At 35.4% G+C, this 23,001-nt stretch overlaps 2 protein-coding genes across 2 annotated transcripts; both read left to right on the forward strand.

Moving 5' to 3' along the window:
• Positions 1-2,565: 2,565 nt before the first annotated feature.
• Positions 2,566-3,504, forward strand: LOC102282484 (olfactory receptor 2L2). The gene has a single exon (XM_005903609.2). It carries the CDS (start codon positions 2,566-2,568, stop codon positions 3,502-3,504), a length of 939 nt encoding a protein of 312 aa, XP_005903671.2.
• Positions 3,505-22,062: 18,558 nt separating this feature from the next.
• On the forward strand, positions 22,063-23,001 carry LOC102282204 (olfactory receptor 2L8). The gene has a single exon (XM_005903608.2). It carries the CDS (start codon positions 22,063-22,065, stop codon positions 22,999-23,001), a length of 939 nt encoding a protein of 312 aa, XP_005903670.2.

Genomic DNA, 23,001 nt, shown 5'->3' on the forward strand with positions numbered 1-23,001 from the left:
CCATGTGAGAAACATCAGTAGTGTTATGCACAGTGGCTTCTCCAATTTACATCCCGACCAACAGTTAGGATGGTTCCCTTTTCTCCACATCCTGTCCAACATTGTTTCCACATCTTTGCCAACATTTACTGTTTTTGTTTTTGTGTTCTTTTTTTTTTTTAAACTTTACATAATTGTGTTAGTTTTGCCAAATATCAAAATGAATCCATCACAGGTATACATGTGCTCCCCATCCTGTACCCTCCTCCCTCCTCCCTCCCCATACCATCCCTCTGGGTCGTCCCAGTGCACTAGCCCCATGCATCAAGTATTGTGTATCAAACCTGGACTGGCATCTCGTTTCATACATGATATTTTACATGTTTCAATGCCATTCTCCCAAATCTTCCCACCCTCTCCCTCTCCCACAGAGTCCATAAGACTGTTCCATACATCAGTGTCTCTTTTGCTGTCTCGTACACAGGGTTATTGTTATCATCTTTCTAAATTCCATATATATGCATTAGTATACTGTATTGGTGTTTTTCCTTCTGGCTTACTTCACTCTGTATAATAGGCTCCAGTTTCATCCACCTCATTAGAACTGATTCAAATGAATTCTTTTTAATGGCTGAGTAATACTCCATTGTGTATATGTACCACAGCTTTCTTATCCATTCATCTGCTGATGGACATCTAGGTTGCTTCCATGTCCTGGCTATTATAAACAGTGCTGCGATGAACATTGGGGTACACGTGTCTCTTTCCCTTCTGGTTTTTGTGTTCTTTTTACTGATAGCCATTCTAACAGTTGTAAGGTAATAATGTCTCACTGAGGTTTTGAGTTTCATTTTCCTGATTATTAGCTATGTTAAACATCTTATCATGTTCACACTGGCCATCTGCATTTCCTCTTTAGAAAAAAATGTCTATTTAGTTCTTCAGCCCATTTTTTAATTGGGTGTTGTTGAGTTGTTTTTATTTTGTTTGTTCAGTCACTCAGGCATGCCCGACTCTTTGTGATCCCATGGACTGCAGTATGCCAGGCTTCCCTGTCCCTCACCATCTCCCGGAACTTGATCAAATTTATATCCATTGAATCGATAATGCCATCCAACCATCTCATCCACTGTCATCCCATCCTCCTCCTATCTCCAATCTTTCCTAGCATCAGGGTCTTTTCCAATGAGTTGGCTCTTCGCATCATGTGGCCAAAGTATTGGAGCTTCCTCTTCAGCATCAGTCCTCCCAATGAATATTCAGGACTGATTTCCTTTTGGAAGGACAGGTTGGATCTCCTTGCAGTCCAATGGACTCACAAGAGTGTTTTTCAATTCCACAGCTCAAAAGCATTAATTATCTGGCACTCATCCTTCTTTATGCCCCAACTTTCATATCCATACATGACTACTGGAAAAATCATAGCTTTGACTATATGACATTTGTCAACAAAGTAATATCTCTGCTTTTTAATATGCTGTCTATGTTTGTCATAGCATTTCTTCCAAGGAGCAAGTGTCTTAATTTCATGTCTACAGTAACCATCCACAGCAATTTTGGAGCCCAAGAAAATAATGTCCTTCGCTGTTTCCATTTTTACCCCATTTATATGCCTTTACCTTCAATCTTTCCCAGCATCAGGGTCTTTTCAAATGAGTCAGTTCTTTGCATCAGGTGGCCAAAGTATTGGAGTTTCAGCTTCAATATCAGTCTTTCCAATGATTATTCTGGGCTGATTTCCTGTAGGATGGACTGGTTGGATCTCCTTGCTGTCCAAAGGACTCTTAAATGTCTTTTCCAACACCACAGTTCAAAAGCATCAGTTCTTCAGTGCTCAGCTTTCTTTATAGTCCAACTCTCACATTCATACATGACTAATGGAAAAACCATACCTTTGACTAGATGGACCTTTGTTGTCAAAGTAATTTTTCTACTTTTTCATATGTTGTCTCATGCTTAATTACTAAACATTAAGTATCATCTCTTGATTATATCCACTCTGGCCACAGTGGATGGAGACCTTCCCCTTCCACATACAACTGCCTCCAACTACCTTTTATCTTTCCCTTCTTTCCATCATAGTTAAATCCCACTTTGTGTCTATGATGGTTAGGTTGAGAACACTTTTCCATCTTCTAGGATACATTGCTAAAGTAGAAAAATATTAATTACTATAAAATCTTATATTTTAGTTAGTCTTTCCATATAAATAGTTCCTCTTATTTTGCTTTTCACAGTCAAGAAACTTTAAGGTGATACTGGGAATTTCAAGAAAATGTTTCAAGAGATGTTAAGAATTTTAGAAGAAAATCCTTTTTAATAAAATATTTATTTAGTTTTCTGTATTCTGCTCATGTTGTACAGTCACTCAAATATATCAGTTCTTAAAATGCTATTCTTTATAATTTTAACTTCATCATTATTACAATTTTTCCAATATAGATAACTCCAGTTCTTTATTACAGAGTAGTAAAACTTTAAACAATATTCAGCTGACTAAAATAATACTATAGAAATATATTATTGTTTTAAACTTGAATTATGTACTTTTGTGTCTGCCTTTAGGAATAATTACATGAATGACCCATGGGAAATTATAATCAAACATCAACTGATTTCATTTTATTGGGATTGTTTCCCTCTTCAAGAACTGGTCTGTTCCTTTTTATTCTCATTGGTTTCATTTTCTTAATGGCTCTAGTTGGTAACCTTTCCATGATTCTTCTCATCTTTCTGGACATCCGTCTTCACAAGCCCATGTATTTTCTGCTTAGCCAGCTCTCCCTCATGGATCTGAACTACATCTCTACCACTGTTCCCAAAATGGCCTATGATTTTCTGTTTGCAAACAAGTCTATCTCCATCATCGGGTGTGGGATTCAGAGCTTCTTCTTCTTGGCTATGGCATGTGCAGAAGGATTGCTTTTGGCCTCTATGGCTTATGATCGTTATGTGGCCATTTGCTTTCCTCTTCACTATCCCATCAGAATTAGCAGAAGAGTGTGCATATTGATGATAACAGGATCTTGGATAATGGGCTCTATCAACTCCTGTGCCCACACCACATATATTCTCTCTATCCCTTATTGCCAATCCAGGTCCATCAATCATTTCTTCTGTGATGTCACAGTCATGTTGACAATAGCCTGCATTGATACAGCAGTCTATGAATACACGGTGTTTCTGAGCACCACACTTTTCCTTTTGCTGCCCTTCATTGGTATTGCTTTTTCCTATGGCCGTGTTCTCCTTGTTGTCTATCGCATGAACTCAGCAGAAGGGAAGAAGAAGGCCTATTCAACCTGCAGCACCCACCTCACTGTGGTTTCTTTCTACTATGCACCCTTTGTTTACACGTATCTACGCCCAAGATTTCTGCGTACTCCAACAGAGGACAAAGTTCTGGCTGTCTTTTACATCATCCTTACCCCGATGCTCAATCCTATTATCTACAGCCTGAGAAACAAGGAGGTGATTGGGGCCCTGAGAAGAGTAACTCAGAGAATCTCCCCTATGAAAATGTAGACTAAATATTTTTATGAATACCAGGAGTTATATATATATATATATATACATACATACACACATATATATATATATGTATGATATAAATCTGTTTATAACTGTATAGTCATTAAAATATTTTTATTAAATGAAAAGAGTAAAACTGATCTAGAGGACAAGAAAATAGTTCATATCTTGAAAAACCTCAATCTTATTTCTTGTTTCTTTTTTTTAAATCAATTTCAAATGCATTTTGATAGGCTGTCAACTAGAAAGATTCTGTCATTTAGTAGTGAACACAGACATTAACTGAATAACAGAATATCATTCACCATAACAGTTCCACAGTTTTCAATACATTTTTCAACAGGTCTGAACCACATTTTCTGAATGTCTAGATAAAATTAAAAGACAGAATACTTTTTGTTCTTCCTATAGTATAACCATAATTACCAGTAACACTTTTTTTTTTTTAATTCCAACATAGGGAAACTTCTTGTTAGAGATTTAGCTGAGAATTCTGAAGTGCTTATACCACTCTGAACAGAAACTGAGAAGTTTATGTTAATTACAGGGTGATGCATCTATCATATTAGGTATACCTGGAAATCAACAATAGGCCTTGAAAATGCCACAAGAGATTGCTAAGACAATTATACAAGTGGGTCAGCAGTTAGTCTCATTAGTGGAAATTAAAACTGTTGAGGAAATCCATGCAAACAGCTACTCTCAAAACAGCTACTCTCAAAACATACTGTGTACCTGCTAAGTTGCCATTACAACATTTGTATTATATGATGTCTCTCAAATGAGTTTTTATTCTCCACTCACTACATCCCATAGTTTTACTGGGAAAGTTAACTTTGTAAACTAATTTTCTTAGTTCACATGATGGCTTGATCACTTTCTTAAACAGATCTCATCACTGTATCAACAAAAATTCATCAGTTCAAGTAAATTTCCATGCAAATTGTTATCCATTAGTGATCAATGCAGAAATGCACTTGACCTCTCACATGTGGCAGAGAAGGGGAGGTTCATATTCTACATAATATGCAAGGCAAATCCCAAAATGAACATATGAGGACTCTTGCTCAAAAATCAGAAAAAAAAAAGTTAGATTATTGCTGCTCAAATGTAGTTTTCTCTTCAAAATTAATTCTTTAGTTGTGAAATGAAATTACATTTCAAAAAAAATATATATATATACATATTGCATATAAACATAATGCTTCATTATCAGATTTGGGAGATCAATCCTTTCCACTTTATTTTCACTAAATTTAAAGCTTTAGAAACTTTATTCTCTGTTAATATAATTAAAGTGTTTTCAGCATCTGGTGATAAATACTAAGTTTCAATGAATTTGTGATGATTTTTAATATTTAAATTTTAAAAGATTCTTTCTGCTTATGTTACTGGAGCTATTAGGAGTGCTTATAGTTTAGGAGAATATCAGGCTGAATATTTGATAAATTATATTAAATATAAATTCTAGTACACACATATCTGATGATTCAAAAGGAGAAGAAATGTTTTCTAAAAGCAGTTATCTTATGAAACAGCTTCAAATTATCAATTAATACAAATCTGTTTTATATAAGTCTAAATTTAACTTTAAATATAAATTTAGTCAATGGCATTTTAATGATTCATCTTCAATGTCTGACAATTAGTTGACTTTGTATAAGAATGATGTTTCAATTATCTGCTCATTCATTTTATCACTACACATTCATTTGTAAGAAAATTAATTTTTAAAATGTTTTAATAATTGTTTTCTGTAAGTTTACATAAAAATGGTATGCTTTTCCACCTCTGATCTTTCAAATTAATTTTAAATCTTTAAGCAAGCTTTAAATATTATTTCTAAGCCTGTGAATATTTGTTTTACAATATTTCAACAGCTTTTAAAACCATAAATTTTATACTCTGATAATAATTCTATGATATGATCTTTTGTAATGATTATTTGTACACTTTTGTAAGTATTTATTGGAAAAGTTTACTCCCTAAACCTATCATTTCCTGTTCTAACACTTGGGTGAGATTGTTAATAATTTAGTAGATTACACAGAGATTAACACTGAATGGAAAAATAAGTCAGCCCCCATCTCCATAAGAGTCATTTCTCCAGCCAAGTAAATCTCCTTCTCTCTCCTAGGCGGTGGCCTAGTCACCACTGTTGTTGTATCTATATTTGCTCTTGTCACCACTACCACCAATCTGGGTTCAAGCTCCACCCAGCCACTTCCCTGGGGTCCTGTAGTGCCCTGAACACTAATGCATGTGTGGACATGGGGAGGCCAGGCATATTGCTTCATGTCCATGTTGCTTGCCCTTATGTGTACAAGTCCTGCTGCTGGACTGAAACTGCATACTAATGCCGCCACCCAGTATAGATCCTCTGCTCACGTGTGTACTCAGTGATAAAATTAAGAATTTCCAAATGGCAGCAGAGCAATAATTAAGCAAGGTTACTATCTGAGTATGAGAACGTATGTAAGCACACATGCTCTATGCTTTGAGAAATGTAGATTGAACAAATACAAAGGGGATGACATCATGTAAAACCAGCAAAATGATGTGGATGTCAGTTTTTGTCATTGGAAATATCCTAAGAAAGTGTGGAAGCAAGCAGGCAAATGCATTCCAGACTCCTTCCCATTTTAGGTAGTGAGTAATAGAAGGAATCAGGAGACATCAATCTATTTCTGTCCTGAAACAATATATTTTGTTCTGCCCTTTAAAAGAAACTGGAAACAATTTTATTTACTTTTTAAGTAACTGCCTAGAAAATGAAGATTTAGCATTATATAAAATTAATTTCCTACACTTACTCCTTGGAAGGAAAGTTATGACCAACCTAGATAGCATATTCAAAAGCAGAGACATTACTTTGCCAACAAAGGTCCGTCTAGTCAAGGCTATGGTTTTTCCAATGGTCATGTATGGATGTGAGAGTTGGACTGTGAAGAAGGCTGAGCACCGAAGAATTGATGCTTTTGAAGTGTGGTGTTGGAGAAGACTCTTGAGAGTCCCTTGGACTGCAAGGAGATCCAACCAGTCCATTCTGAAGGAGATCAGCCCTGGGATTTCTTTGGAAGGAATGATGCTAAAGCTGAAACTCTAGTACTTTGGCCACCTCATGCGAAGAGTTGACTCATTGGAAAAGACTCTGATGCTGGGAGGGATTGGGGGCAGAGGAGAAGGGGACGACAGAGGATGAGATGGCTGGATGGCCTCACTGACTCAATGGACGTGAGTCTCAGTGAACTCTGGGAGTTGGTGATGTACAGGGAGGCCTGGCATGCTGCGATTCATGGAGTCGCAAAAAGTCAGACACGACTGAGTGACTGATCTGATCTGATGTAAGTTCTGGCAGCTCTATGGTGGGATTATTGGCATCCTTCTCCGAGAAGACTTATGCCATTCCCAAGTCTGCTGCACTCAGAGCTCCTACCTCTGTGGCAGTCCACTGCTGACCTGTACCTCCACAGGAGATACTCAAACACAGTTCTGTCTCAGTCTCTGTGGGGTCTCTGTTTCTTCCACAGACTGAGGAAAACAGATTCCAGTCTTGGAGGGCACAAACAAAACCTTGTGTGCACAGAGAATCAGAGGAAAGGAGCAGTGATTCCACAGGAAACTCAACTAAAACTACCTGCTAGTGTTGGACGGTGTCCTGTGGAGACATGGGTCAGCAGGGGCTTACAACAGGGATGGGGGTGGGGGAGTGGAAACAGCTGTCTGGCAAGGTCCCCTTTGGCATAAACTCTCTTGGAGGTCACCATTGACTTAACCATAGCCTCCATAGATCGGGCCAAAACATTGCCAGAAAGAAAGTCAGCATATGGCTGGTGACTCAAAACTGACCAGAGGCAAACACATTAGAAAAGCTTAGAGTTTAATAATAAGTAGGAGAAGGCAATGGCAACCCACTCCAGTACTCTTGCCTGGAAAATCCCATGAATGGAGGAGCTTGGTAGGCTGCAGTCCATTGGGTTGCTAAGAGTTGGGCACGACTGAGTGACTTCACTTTCACTTTTCACTTTCATGCATTGGAAAAGGAAATGGCAACCCACTCCAGTTTTCTTGCCTGGAGAATCCCAGAGATCGGGGAACCTGGTGGGCTGCCATCTATGGGGTCACACAGAGTTGGACACGACTGAAGTGACTTAGCAGCAGCAGCAGCAAACCATTATTCTGTAAGTGAGGCTTTTGATGATAAACTCAAATGATATTTGAAAAGCAGGATACATAAACTCTGAGAACCAAGGAGGTTTTGGTGGAACATAATTGTTATCAGACAAGGTAAATCTTCCCTGAGACAAGATTATCAAAATTATCACCAACCAATCTGGAGGGGTGTATTGCTGATCCTGTTCATGATGCCGACTATCTAGCTGTATCTCACTGTGTGCACTGTTCATTGAACCCATGGTAGGCAAGGCACAAGCTAAAATGCTGGAAGAAGACTTGAGGAGACATATGAACTGCAGACACATCTATTCTCTCCTGGCTGACGCAGTAGCCGTAGCAGTAGACACACTGTATTCTTTCCTCTCATAGCTGACCCCACAGACACAGCCGTGATGCAGCAGTAATGCTGCTGCTTCTAGGTGGAGCTTGCGTATCCCTACAACACACAACCCGTGACAAAGTGAGTCCCTCATGACATGCATGCACAGTGATAAGCGATCTCAGCTATTACATAGTCATTATTTACAAAATGTGGAGTGAGAGCTTGAATGTGCCATCTTGGCTAATTTGCTCTCTCCCCACAAGGGGTCGTTCTCTTTTGTTAGCCTCTCCTTGCCCTGAATATACAGAAGAGAATTATGAACCAACAATTAATGAGCTAGCTGAGAGATCACATTAAAGAATCTTGGAAAGAAAAGTTCATGATGGAAATTTCAAGTTGACCAACAACTTCTGTGTGGTAAAGAATAGCTCATATGTCAGATTTTTTTCGAAACCTGTGTAATGGTGTTGCTCCCTTATGCCAGGCTTTCCTACTGGTTCTTGTTCATGTAATAAACTTTAACAAAAGAGAAACTACCCAGTGCCAGAGTGTTGTAGCCCCTAGTTTGGGCAGTTTGGCTGACTGCTGAGACCCAGTTAGAGCCTGAAGGTTGAGTTAGAAAGTTAAAAGAAGTACTGAGTTCAGATAAAGACGTGCAGTTGTCCACTTCTCTGATCACTTTGGACTCCCTTTGTCACTCAATCAGTAAAGAATCCACCTGCAATCCAGGAGACCTGGGTTCAATCCCTGTGTCAGGAAGATCCTCTGGAGAAGGAAATGGCAACCCAATCCAGTATGCTTGCCTGGGGAATCCCATGGACAGAAGAGCCTAGTGGGTTACAGTCCATGGGGTGGCAAGAGTCAGACATGACTTAGTGACTAAATCACGTCATCACTGATAGCTTTGGAGTTGACAAACTATGAAGATAGAAGAGCAGCACAAAAATTTGGAGACCTTAGCATGCCATTTTACCAAGCTAGGAGGGCTCGAGCTGTCACGGATTAAGATTCAAGCACTTGTCACTATGCCTGATTAGTACTCTGAGAGGTAAAATTCCTGGAAAAGGGAGAAGAGTAAAGGGAAATATGTTGTGGTTATTGACAATAAAATGGATGAATGGAAGATTCCATGCCATTTTATCACTAATACAAAGAACATTTTAAAATAGTAATTATTATCAACTTCTAAAAATAAATATTCCCCAAAACTACTAGAAGAAAATTTACATTCTTTTTTTTGTCATTTAAAAGTATGGGTCTTATTATATCTCTAAAATGTAAGCAATGCCTACAATTGCTTGAAACTGAATAAATAAATACAGATGGTAAAATTATATAATTTTATATAACATATACATACTGTTAAACATCACCAGTTTGTTCTTTTCTCCTTCATATGCTCAGATTCTATTTATTGAATATTTGTTCTGCCTTCAAATATATACATTTCAAATCATGTCTTGGTTATTTCCAGCCTATTGAATTTCCATGTAATTATTAGAATTAGCTTGCAAAAGTTTTCACCAAAACGTGAGATTTTTTAGTGTGATTGTATGCAATTTGGAAAATAATTTGTGGAGAAAGAAACTAATATTCATTTTGATCGATTTACTAGTAAATCATATTTCACCATATGTATGTCAGTTTAGAAAGACTATGAAGACATCCATCAATCATATAATTTATTTCACATGGATATTTTACTTTATGAGTTCTTGTTATTTTTTTCAAGAATTTTTTGTGAAAATATTTATCACTTGAATTTTTCTATTTGGGAACAGAGAATGGTACCTCTTTTTCAAAATAAGTAAATGTGATATTTCTTTATAATTGTGTGATTTAATGAATAATTTTACTGAGCAGAGAAACTTTTCAAATCCTTTGAAAAAATACACAACTCAGGATATTGTTCAACTTCCATATTCTTCTTTCTTAGGGTAAAGGAAATCCATGATTCCATGCTCTGCTTGGTTTTGTACCATTTTCAAGGGAGATAAGTGATACTCAGTACTCCCCACTTTCCCCTGTACTCTTGGAATTAAAATGACTATTTTAGAATCAAATTATTCAGTGGGCTTGTTGAGGCATGGAATGTGCTGCGTGTGTCTATGTTAGTACTTCTTTGACTAAACACATGGCCATGGTGTTCACACATGGTTATTGTGTTAGAAAGATGGTGGGATAGATTATAAACTTCATCCCTCATGGAAACATGAACATAAATAACTATCCATGCACAAACATAATGTCATTAGAGCTCTGGATCCCAGATGAGAGATTACAGCACTCAGATGGAGCACAGAAATGGGAAAGATACATTGAAGAGGATAGAAAAGACAGTTTTGTTCTGAGTCACTGGTTCCCTGATACCATGAAGTACAGGGCAGAGAGATTTCTCCTTTAGAGTTCTCTAATGAGAAAAAGAAAGCCAAGTGAACCTGCAATTTTAATATAGACACAAACATCAAGCCCACTCATCCATGGACCCTGTAAGCAATCACACCCATGTTATCTGTCTGTTGGCCTGATCCAAATAAAGGCTGTCTCTCTCCAATCTAGTCTAATAAGACTGGACATTGTGACTTATTCAAATGTGAAAACAAAAAAAAAAAATCAGAACAAAAGTTTCACATGTTTGCAAGAGGGTACTATCAAAGGACAAAATAAGGTATAGGTAATTGACCCTAAAGAATTGAAGAGCTAAAAACTACCTAAAAATTTTCAGAATATTTATCATAGAGAAGCTTAGTGAACTGAACAGAATACAGACAATTTAAAAATATCAGAGAATCAATATCTGAATTAAATAATAAGATCAAGAAAAAAAAAGAATGTATACATTTAAAAGAACCAAACCAAAATTCTAGAACTGGAGAATGTAGTGACTGAACTAGGAAAAAAAAAAAAAAAGGCTCAACAGTGGATGTAATTAAGCCAGAGAAAGACTGAGAAAGATCATTTGAACTTATCTGGGTAGAGGGTAAAAAAAAAAAAAAAAAAAAAACCAGAATACAAAGGAGTGAAAAATCTAATATAATTTATGAATTTTTATAAACAAACAATATAAACATTATCCCACAAGGAGCAGACAAAGAGAAAGGGGAGAGGAAACTTATTTAAAATAATGACATGAATGTCCCAAATGTGAAGAGGGAAATAAACATCCACATCCATGAAAATAAACAACTGAAGATAATTTAAATGCAAAAATGTCTTTACTGAGACATATTGTAAAAAAAACTCAAATATTTTGAAAATTATATTTAACAAATTGAAGAACTCCAATATTATATCTTCATAAGTAAAAGGTATAATTAGTTGTAACTATGATAAATGTAACAATGTTAATGTATTATCTGCAATAAAATTACTTCACTCTATTTTCTGAATATTGAATCACAATAATATCATTTTCTTTATTTTGATTAATAAGTGAAAATTGTTTTATATTTTAATATGTGAAGTGAAAAAGTGAAAGTGTTAGTCATGTAGTCAGGTCTGACTCTTTGTGACCCTATGAACTGTAACCTACCAGGCTCCTCTGTCCATAGAATTCTCCAGAATATGTATTTCTATCCAAATGGAAACCACTGAAAATATTTATTACTTAAAGTAAACTCCCATATATTTGATATTTTAAGAGTTTGGCTGGTATGCTTTTATTAAGAAGGCAGAGCATGGAAGAATTGATGCTTTCAAACTAGGATGCTGGAGAAGATTCTTGAAGAGTCCCTTGGAAATCAAGGAGATCAAACCAGTCAATTGTAAATCAAATCAACCCTGAATATTCTTTGGGAGGACTGATGCTGAAGCTAAAGCTCCAATACTTTGGCCTCCTGATGCGAACAGCTAACTCAATGGAAAAGACTGAGATGTTAGGAAAGAATGAAAGCAGGAGGAGAAGAGGTGACAGAGCATGAGATGCTTGGATGACAGCACCAATTCAATCAATGGACATCAACTTGGGCAAACTGGGAGATGATGCTTGGATGACAGCACTGATTTAATCAATGGACATCAACTTGGGCAAACTGGGAAATGATGTGGCAGCCTGGCATGCCACAGTCCATGGAGTTGCAATGAGTCGGACATAGCTTGGCGACTGAACAACAACTTGCAGTCATATCATTAATGTGACTTCCTGGAAAGCAATATATAAAGTATATGACCCAAAGTGTTTAGAGTCATAATAATATGGGAATAATCTGAATAAACAAGTCATTTATTTCCCCATTGAAATGACCCTTAAAACGTCTTTCCCAACTTTGGCATCTGGCCATCCTAGGCTATTAGTAACTTAACCTACATTTGCTAAATCTCAGTGGACTTTCCTAAGTCAATAGCAAAAAAAAAAAAAAGTATTAGAATAAACTTTCAGGTAACAAAGTTCTAGAATCATTGGTGCTCCTAAGTTTCCATGGAGGTATTTAAAATGTCAACTATAGAGAAATAAAATATTAATGTGTATATAAATACATTCATTTAGAAAGCTTTCAAAGATTTTACTGAGGAAACAACTTTGTTTATATGATGACCCTTGGACCTCTGCAGCTAATCAAGCCAGTGAGTGAATGGAAGTGCAGATATAATTAAAGGTACTAATACTCTTTGTATTTTTATTTTTATTTTTATTCACTCCACAGTAAGATGGGCTTTTCAGCAAGTACTCAGAGATTTATTCAGAATTAAATGCTTATGTTTATGTGTGTTAGTCTCTTAGTCATGTCCGACTCTTTGCTACCCCATGGACTGTAGCCTGTCATGATCCTCTGTCCATAGGATTTTCCAGGCAAGAATACTGGAGTGGGATGCCATTCCTTTCTCCAATTAACATTTATAATAAGATATAAATCCATTCAGGTATCTCATTAGCCAGAGAACTCCAAAAAGAAAGCTGTATTTGACTGAAACTGTTTAAAATAATACATATACTAGAATATATATCCTTAAAAATATTTAAAAAAAAAAAAAATGAACTGCTCGAACACATAGTCATGTGTTTTAAGATGTAAAGCTCTTTTAAACCTGAAACCTGTCATACAATTCCAATAAATGATCTGATTGAGAATGATTGTGAAATGATAGTAAAACCTAGCAAAATCAGTAATAAAGGCAATTGTTGCTATTGTCTGAACTACTGTTCTGGACTTATGCTGAATGGCCTTACTCTTAACTACACCAATTCTTGAAAGATTACTGAATATAATTATGATATTCTATTATGCAGTATGTAATAAGATTTTACATTCTTTAAAATTGCACTTCAACTATTAGAAGAATTTATTTGACCTTAATCAGAAAAAGATCTGTATAGGAGAAAGGAAGTTGAAGGATAAATAATATTTATTAAAGATGGGAGGATTCATTATTGTGTGTATACTATAGCCTGTTGTATGTCCTCTAGAGAAGGGAAAGACTGCAGCAAAGTAGAGAAAGTTTGTAAGCAATATATTTATCCAGTCTTTAGGGGCAGAGAAATGTTCATGAAAGTACACTGTGTAATGGCACAGGTACTGATTCTGTTAATATTGTATTAACCCTTTTGGAAGTTTGGCTATTATACATATTGAAATTATTCAGGATTTAAGATAGTCAGTTTAGGAAATGTTTAATGTGTTCTATGTAAGACATAGGAAGCAAAGAATTTTAAAAGAAGTTTGAGGTCCAGGAGCAGCTGCACTTCTTACTATATAGTTTAGTAGTAACTGTGGCATATGAAATGGACAAAAGAAAGTGGTTTTGGAGTTGATTCATAAATGTGATTTTCTTGATGGGAAATGAGATGAAGGTCTTGGAAGATACTTTGGATGTGTTCAAGTGACAAAGAATAAATTTAACACAAGGATATCAGTGCTAAGAAATATGGAAGACTTTCTTATTTCCAATTTATTATAATTTTTTTAATGAATTAAGAGTGGTTAAATAATCAGTTCAGTTCAGTTCAGTCTCTCAGTCGTGTCCGACTCCTTGCGACCCCATGGACTGCAGCGCTCAAGGCTTCCCTGTCCATTACTAACTGCCAGAGCTTGCTCATTTCATGTCCATTGAGTTGGTGATGCCATCCAACAATCTTACCCTCTGTCATCCCCTTCTCCTCCCGCCTTCAATCATTCCCAGCATTAGGGTCTTTTCCAGTGAGTCAGTTCTTTGCATCAGGTGGCCAAAGTACTGGAGTTTCGGCTTCAGTACCAGTCCTTCCAATGAATATGTAGGACTGATTTCCTTTAGGATTGACTAGTTTTATCTCCTTAGTGTCCAAGGGACCCTCTCCAACACCACAGTTCAAAAGCATCAAATCTTCATGGTAATCTTAATGTTGGTTCCTACCTTGTTCTTTTTTCCTCCATGAATCCACTTTTTCTAATATCTAGAAATTATTTATATGGATTTTATATGAAAATATTAAATGGAGTATATTGTAAAGTTTATAATGGCTAATATTACTTTGTATGTATATACATATAAGTGTTTATAATTATACACATATAATTTGAGGGATAACTTCTAGAAATATTTCAGGTAACAAACCATATGTTTAGGTATAGTTCCAGTTCTAGTGAAGTTGCTCAGTGGTGTCCGACTCTGCGACCCCATGGACTGTAACCTACCAGGTTCCTTCATCCGTGGGATTTTCCAAGCAAGAACACTGGAGGGGTTGCCATTTCCTTCTCCAGGAGATCTTCCCTACTCAGGGATTGAACCTGGGTCTCCCACTTTGTAGGCAGATGCTTTACCGTCTGAGCCACCAGGGAAGTCTCTATGTTTAAGTATACCTAACCATTTTTATTTTAAAACAGAAATATTGTGAATTGAAGTATGTTATGCTGTCAATATTTGCATTTTGTTTTTTACTTCCTGTATACATCAATAACTTTCCAGTGAAGGAAAATAATATCTAAAAAAAAAAAAAAAAACACTCTGCAGAGGTTTTTTGAATCAAATGGGCATAGCATGAAGAGACAATTGGAAACTGTATCATCATGCAATTGTGATGGATGACAACAATGTAAAAGTGAGTGTACATGATGGTGACAACAGTGACTGATAAAGGTGCTAAAATTTGTAACTACTTTCCAATTATATTTAACCCCAGGTATGTACTATTTTCATATTTTATCTAATGGATCATTTTTAATATCTCATGTTTCTTTAAATCTGTTCTACAGAAAAGATGCATGTTCAGATAAATTCCTTGTTCTAACCTTACATTACCTATTAGAATTATCTATGTAAATCTAAATGTCTACACGAAGATCATTTTGCATTGCCATCAGTCATCTAAATAGTGATGTAAAATGACTTTCATAGAATCAGAATCCCATTACCTTAGAAATGTGTCCTCTAGTGTGTAGACAAACACTAGTCTACAGTATCCTTACATGGAAGCCTACATAACATTCCACATTCCTTTAAGTGTTTCTACATGTTCTACTAAAGAAGAGACAAAGATTTCATAATGGCTGATATACATTTACTGACTTAGGAATTTTACTGATAGTATGTAATAAGTAATGTGCTTTCAATTTTTGAAGTTATACAGTTTGGGAACCATAATTTTAATAGCATAAGAGATATGAAGCATATAGTGATTATTTCTATGTGTATATATGTGTGTGTTTCTAATGAATATAGTTCAATAAAGTTTTGCAATAATGAATCAGTATTACTAAACAAATAATTAAGTATACAGATATTCTGAAAGATGAAACTTATAATAAGTATATGTCCTTCATGTTTTGTTTTGCAATAAGAATATATTTATTCTCCTTCATTACACAAGTAGACCAGAAAGAGTTTAGCTTTACAACTATTTATATTAGATGTTGAACTAATTATACTAGAATTAAAGCTTATCATATTAGAATTATAATACTACTTCCCTACAAGTAGAATTTATAGAAACACTTTAAGGAATGTAGAATGCTATGTAGGCTTCCATGTATGGATACTGTAGACTAGTATGTTTGTCTAGATACTAGAAGACACATTTCTGGATAATGTGATTCTGATTCTGTGTAAGTCATTTTACAACACTGATGAAAATGACTGATGGCAATGCAAAATAATCTTGTAGACATTTAGATTGACGTAGACCTTTGCAACCCCTACCAGGGGTAGCCTGCCAGGCTCCTCTGTCCATGGAATTCTCCAGGCAAGAATACTGGAGTGGACAGCGGTTCCCTTCTCCAGGGATCTTCCCAACCCAGGTATCTAACCCAGGTCTCCACATTGCAGGTGGATTCTTTACAGTCAGAGCCACCAGGGAAGCCCAAGAATACTAGAGTGGGTAGCCTATCCCTTCTCCAGGGGATCTTCTCAACCCAGGAATCGAACTGGGGTCTCCTGCATTGCAGGCAGATTCTTTACCAGCTGGCCTACCAGGCAAACCTAGTGAGTTTTTAAGAACTAGAATTGATTTCATGAAACTAATGTTTTAGAAGACTCTCATTATAATTGAACTGCTAACCTGGTTTACTGTTTTCTCAACCCTACATATGAGTAAGGAAAATCAGTTTGGAGAGGTCCAACATATCAGGAGATTTTAGGGATCTAGGAAGATAGGCAATGGCACCCCACTCCAGTACTCTTGCCTGGCAAATCCAATGAACGGAGAAGCCTGGTAGGCTGCAGTCCATGGGGTCGCTAGGAGTTGGACACAACTGAGCAACTTCACTTTCACACTTTGAAGAAGGAAATGGCAACCCACTCCAGTGTTCTTGCCTGGAGAATCCCAGGGATGGGGGAGCCTGGCCGGCTGCCCTCTCTGGGGTCGCACAGAGTTGGACACGACTGAAGCGACTTAGCAGCAGTAGCAGCAGGAAGACAGAAAGTGATCAAATTTTCTGAAAACTTGTTGGAAAGAATTTTATGCTTTACAAATTTTAACAAATCTAATCTGAGATTTCCTATAACACTCACAGCAAAGCCAATCCAAGTAGACTTCTTTGGTGAATCTACAGTCTTGCTATTCCTCTGTGAATTCTCATACCAGCTTTATTTTGTAAAGAATGATTTCTGAGATTGACTTTGATGAATACTGAGGAAAGTGTAGAATATAAAAAGTGTGCATCAGTGGAAAATTCTGCATTATCAGAATTTAGAGAATACTCTTCCATGTTTTCTAAGTTGATCACTAAGTCACTATACTATACAGCCTTGAATGACTCACTTCATATCTATAATTCAGGTTTTTAAAACTTTTTTTTAATAGTTGAACTATAGATCTAAAAACTATTTGTTCTAGAATATATATACAATATATATTTTTAATAAATTTATTTATTTTAATTGGAGGCTAATTACTTTACAATATTGTATTGGTTTTGCCATACATCAACATGAATCCGCCACAGGTATACACGTATTCCCCATCCTTAGGAGAATTCACTTGCAAAGGATCATCCATATTAACTGCTGTCTATTCAGATTTCAGATTTCTGTATTCTGTATGATGAATAAAACCATTCAAATGCTGCCCACATGTCAAAATGAATTATGTAAGGCCATCTCTTGGAGTCAATATGCATCAGTTTAATTGCAGATATTATTCCTATGTTTATAGTTAAATATAAAATACTGAAAAACACCTCATTTTAGTGATTCTTTAATATATTCTTTTTACGTGTCTCCTAAGTAGGGACAATTTTGTAATGAGGGCTAGACAGGAATTGGATTCTATTTAGAGATTTTGGGATATCATTTTTGGAAGATAATATCTGTAGTGCTGGGCAAAGTGAAAATGCATTAAAGTCGGTATATATGAGAATATAGAAGAACACATTAAAATGAGTAAACATTGAAATAATTATTTATGTTTTAAAGAACTTTTCACATACATTCTTGTCCTTCTACCAACTGTATAGATCTTTTATTTTAATGATTTAATTTCTGTTTTTTTCTTTCTCACCTTTTATTTATTTTTTGTGTTGAATAGTAAAAAATGACACACCCTTGTTTCAGATGCATTACTTTAAAATATTTAATATTATAAGATAAGATAGAATAGATAAAGGGTGTATTTTTGAGATAGATGGAGATAAATATATGGTAGAACAATCTGGAATCCAGCTATCCAACTATTATGTATTTTAAGATAAAGTCACTTTAAATCTCTGAATCACAATTTTATTATTTAAAAAACATCAGTTGTGATTTCAAACTCAATAGAGAGTGGTAAAGATTAAATATAATTTAATTCTAAAACATCCTGACACACTTTACATGACAACCTATGGAGACAGTCAAAAAAGTTTGTCTCTCCATTTCTCTTCCAGATAAAGGCTTGCTTTTTCTCCCCAGCAAAAAAACATCATAAGACTTTTTTTTTTCCTGCTAGCTCTTTCATCTTATGTTGATATCATCAATGCTAATGCACAGATTAGAATCTTTTCAAGAAGTTTAGAATATAAAGAGATTGAAATGTTTTATAAATTGAAATAGATTATTGTTCTTCCAGTAGATAAAAGAAAACCAAATAAAAAAATAAGTTATTTGGTTTTATCTTTACCTCTAGAAAAAAAATATCCTCCTTACATTAGACTTTGTCGTATTCAAGGCTGATATATTCAACAATTGATTTTGCTTACCTCTAAGACACAGAGGGCTTTTATATAATATCATGTGAAAATATTATAATATAGAACAGTGCAACATGAATAACCAAAGGAAAATGCTCCATTGTCAGTTATAATACATGGATTCAAATCTCAGGATATGGTGTACCATTAATTATTTCCATTCATTGATCATTTTTTCATGTTGAGAGTGTGATAAAATTACCCAAAGGACACTTTTTTAATAGACATCCCTATATAAAATATGCATGATAATAATCACAATAATTTCTTTTATAGTTTCAAATACTGTTTTTAATCTATCAATAATTAAATGACCAATATAAATTGCATACTATGGTATAGTCTAATATCCTATTTACTTTTGGATCCAAATATTATGTATAAAAAGAAATCTGAAATTTTCCATAGAAAGTTTTAATAGACCACATATATTGGAGATCAATTCCTCCATAAACGTTCAAGACCCTGCCATAGGTTTGCACAATATATTTGGAATAGAAATATGAAATAATTGCAGTTACATTTATGTAGTATTTTTTGCTTCTTTGTTGGGGCAAATTTATATGCTATAAAAGTTACCATTTTACCCATTTTTAAGTGTAATTATTGTTGACATTAAGTATATCGACAGTACTGTACAGACATTACCAACATCACCCCAGAATATTGTTATATTGTTCAAATGAGACTGTATATTCATCAAACTCTAACTCTCCATTTCTCACACATCACAGTCCTTAACAACCACCATTCCATTTTCATCTCTATGAATTTGACTACCCTGGATAACTAATATATGTCAAATCATGAATCTGTTTTTTCATGCCTGACTTATTTTATTTAGCATAGTATCTCTAATCTTCTTCCATGTTGTAGCATGTAGTAGAAGTTTCTTCTTTTTTAAGATTAAATTATATATGTTCTGATCATCCATTAACTCATCAATGAATTTTTTGGTATTGCTACAACTTTTCAGTAATGGTGAAGAAGCTTCTAGGAATATAGGTATAAACATATCTCTTAGAGACTCTGCTTTCAGCTATTTTGGACATACATTCAGAAGGGCAGCTGTTGAATCATATGGTGATTCTGTTACTTTTATAGATATTGCCATAACATTTTCCTAAGTGGTTACATCATTTTGCACTCCCACCAGCATTACATTTGCACATGTTCTAGTTCTTTTCACGTTTGTCAACACTTTGCTTTTTAAAAAATAGAAGATTCTTAAAAAATAATCTTTTAAAAATAAAAAGATGATAGCACATCTCATAAAAGTGAGATGTGCTATATCATAATAGTATTGATTTGAATTTTCCTAATAATTAGTGATGTGGAACATCTTTTCTTGTGTTTATCGGCCATTTGAATATCTTATTTGGAGAAATGTTTATTCAAGAATTTTCCCTATTTTAAATTAGTTTATCTGTTGTTACTGAGTTGTGTAGTTCTTTATCTATTCCCTATATAAGTCCATCATCTGATATATATTTTGCAAATACCTTTCCATTTTATGACTTGCTATTCACTCTCCAGATAAATTTCTTCCATGCACAGTAGTTTTTAATTTTAATAAAGTTCAATATATCAATATATATATGCTTTTGGTCACATACGCTTTTCATATCCAAGAAAGCACAGTTAAATTTTATGTCATTAACTTTCTCCCTGTCATTAGTTCTATTCAGTATTCAGTTCAGTCTCTCAGTCGTGGCAACTCTTTGTGACCCCATGAACTGCAGCATGCCAGGCCTCCCTGTCCATCACCAACTCCTGGAGTCCACCCAAACCCATGTCCATTGAGTTGGTGATGCCATCCAACCATCTTATCCTCTGTCGTCCTCTTCTTCTCCAGCCCTCAGTCTTTCCCAGCATCAGGGTCTTTTCTAAGGAGTCAGTTCTTTGCATCAGATGGCCAAAGTATTGGAGTTTCAGCTTCATCATCAGTCCTTCCAATGAATATTCAGGACTGATTTCCTTTAGAATAGACTGGTTGGATCTCCTTTCAGTCCAAGGGACTCTTTAGTACTTTCATCTATTTTAGTTAATTTTCATATATGATTTAAGGCAATCACCCAAGTTTTATTAATTGGACCAGTAAATCCAGTTTTCCAAGCAACTTTTGGTGAAAAGATCTCTAATGAATGGCTTTGAGACACTTATGAAAAATCTTCTCTCAAATTTATGCATTTTTTGTGGTTCTCTATTTTATTTTGTTGGTTTATGTCTATCTTCATGCCAGTACTACAATCTTAAAATCATCATAGTTCTATGGCAAATTTTAAATAAGAAACAGCTAGTTATCCAATTCAGAGAAGGAAATGGCAACCCACTCCAGTATTCTTGCCTAGAGAATCCTGTGGACAGAGGAGCCTGGTGGGCTGCCGTCTATGGGGTTGCACAGAGTTGGACATGACTGAAGTGACTTAGCATACATGCATGCATTGGAGAGGGAAATGGGAACCCATTCCAATATTCTTGCCTGGAGAATCTGTGGACAGAGGAGCCTGGTGGGCTGCTGTCTATGGGGTCTCACAGAGTTGGACACAACTGAAGCAACTTAGCATCAGCAGCAGCAGTTATCCAATTATTTTATAAGATGCTTTTTGTTATATTAAATACCCTAGGATTTCAAAAGAATTTTAGGATGTGTTTTTATATTTCTATAAAAAAAAACCTCATTCAGACTATGACAGATATTATAAAATACTTATCATATAAATATCAGGGAAGCAGAGAGATATTACACATACTTTTTAAAAGTGCTTGCACAGATTCAACAATATACAAGGAGTGCAATGTGTAGGTATTCAGGCAAAGGCTTGCTTTAATTACAGCACTGAGAAACTCACTGAAGAGACAGAAAAGAGTGACTCCTTTAAATTATACCTGACAATAAGTTTCATTTTAGATTTCACAAAAGATAGATCAAAATAATATTTGACTTCAAAGAACCTTGGTTTGACACTTCTAAGTGAACAAAACTAAAAAAAAAAAAATAGCTCCTCAGCATATTTGATAGGTTGCTGGTTTTAGAGGTAAGACTTAGAGATGAACTATGAAAGAGAAATCATATCTTGACAGTAGTAAATACTTATCCCTAATAATATTATACAGTGCTTGAATTTACATTGATTTCCTATGAATATATTTTGAATATGGTATCTGAGATTGGTATTACTTGAGATTGGATAGGGCACTACAACATTTGTATTCTAATGATCTCATAATTAAATGGCTTTATAACATTAAAAATTTATGGAAAACATTTTGTTCAAAATGTTTGTATCTTTATATTTTGATCTTTGGCTCTAAAATAAGACTTTTTTATAAAATTGATGAGTTCAGTTCTTAATTTAAGAGGTGAAAAATGTTAAATAATATATTTTGGTTAAAATAATAAATTAAAAATACCTTTTTGTTTTAAGCCTAGCTTACTCTTCTGTCTGCCCTTAGGAAAAATTATATGAATGCCTCATGGAAAACTGTAATCAAACATCAACTGATTTCATCTTATTGGGATTGTTTCCCTCATCAAGATTTGGCCTGTTTCTTTTTATTCTCATTGTTCTCATTTTCTTATTGGCTTTATTTGGCAACCTTTCCATGATCCTTCTTATCTTTCTGAACATCCATCTTCACAAACCCATGTATTTTTTACTTAGTCAACTATCCCTAATTGACCTAAATTACATCTCAACCATTGCCCCCAAAATGGCTTACAATTATCTGTTTGGAAATAAATCAATCTCATTCATTGGATGTGGGGTACAGAGCTTCTTTTTCTTGACATTAGCAGGTGCAGAAGCATTGCTCTTGGCCTCTATGGCTTATGATCGGTATGTGGCCATTTGCTTTCCTCTTCACTATTCCATCAAAATCACTAGACGAGTGTGTGTGTTGATGATAATAGGATCTTGGATAATGGGCTCTATCAATTCCTGTGCCCACACCACATATGCCCTCCATATCCCTTATTGCAGATCCAGGGCCATCAATCATTTCTTCTGTGATGTCCCAGCCATGTTGACTCTGGCCTGCATTGACACCTGGGTCTATGAGTACACAGTGTTTGTGAGTACCACCCTCTTCCTTTTGTGCCCTTTCATTGGTATTGTATGTTCCTATGGCCGTGTTCTCCGTGTGGTCCATCACATGAACTCAGCAGAAGGGAAGAAGAAGGCCTATTCAGCTTGCAGCACCCTCCTCCCAGTGGTGACTTTCTACTATGCTCCCTTTGTTTACACTTATCTACACCCAAGATATCTCAGATCTCCAACAGAAGACAAGGTTCTGGCTGTCTTATACACCATCCTGACCCCAGTGCTCAATCCTGTTATCTATAGCCTGAAAAACAAGGAGATGATGGAAGCCCTGAGAAGAGCAATTCAGAGAATCTGCTCTGTAAAAATGTAG

Source organism: Bos mutus, chromosome 7, assembly GCF_027580195.1.
Source record: "Bos mutus isolate GX-2022 chromosome 7, NWIPB_WYAK_1.1, whole genome shotgun sequence".
Classification (NCBI taxonomy): Eukaryota; Metazoa; Chordata; class Mammalia; order Artiodactyla; family Bovidae; genus Bos; species Bos mutus.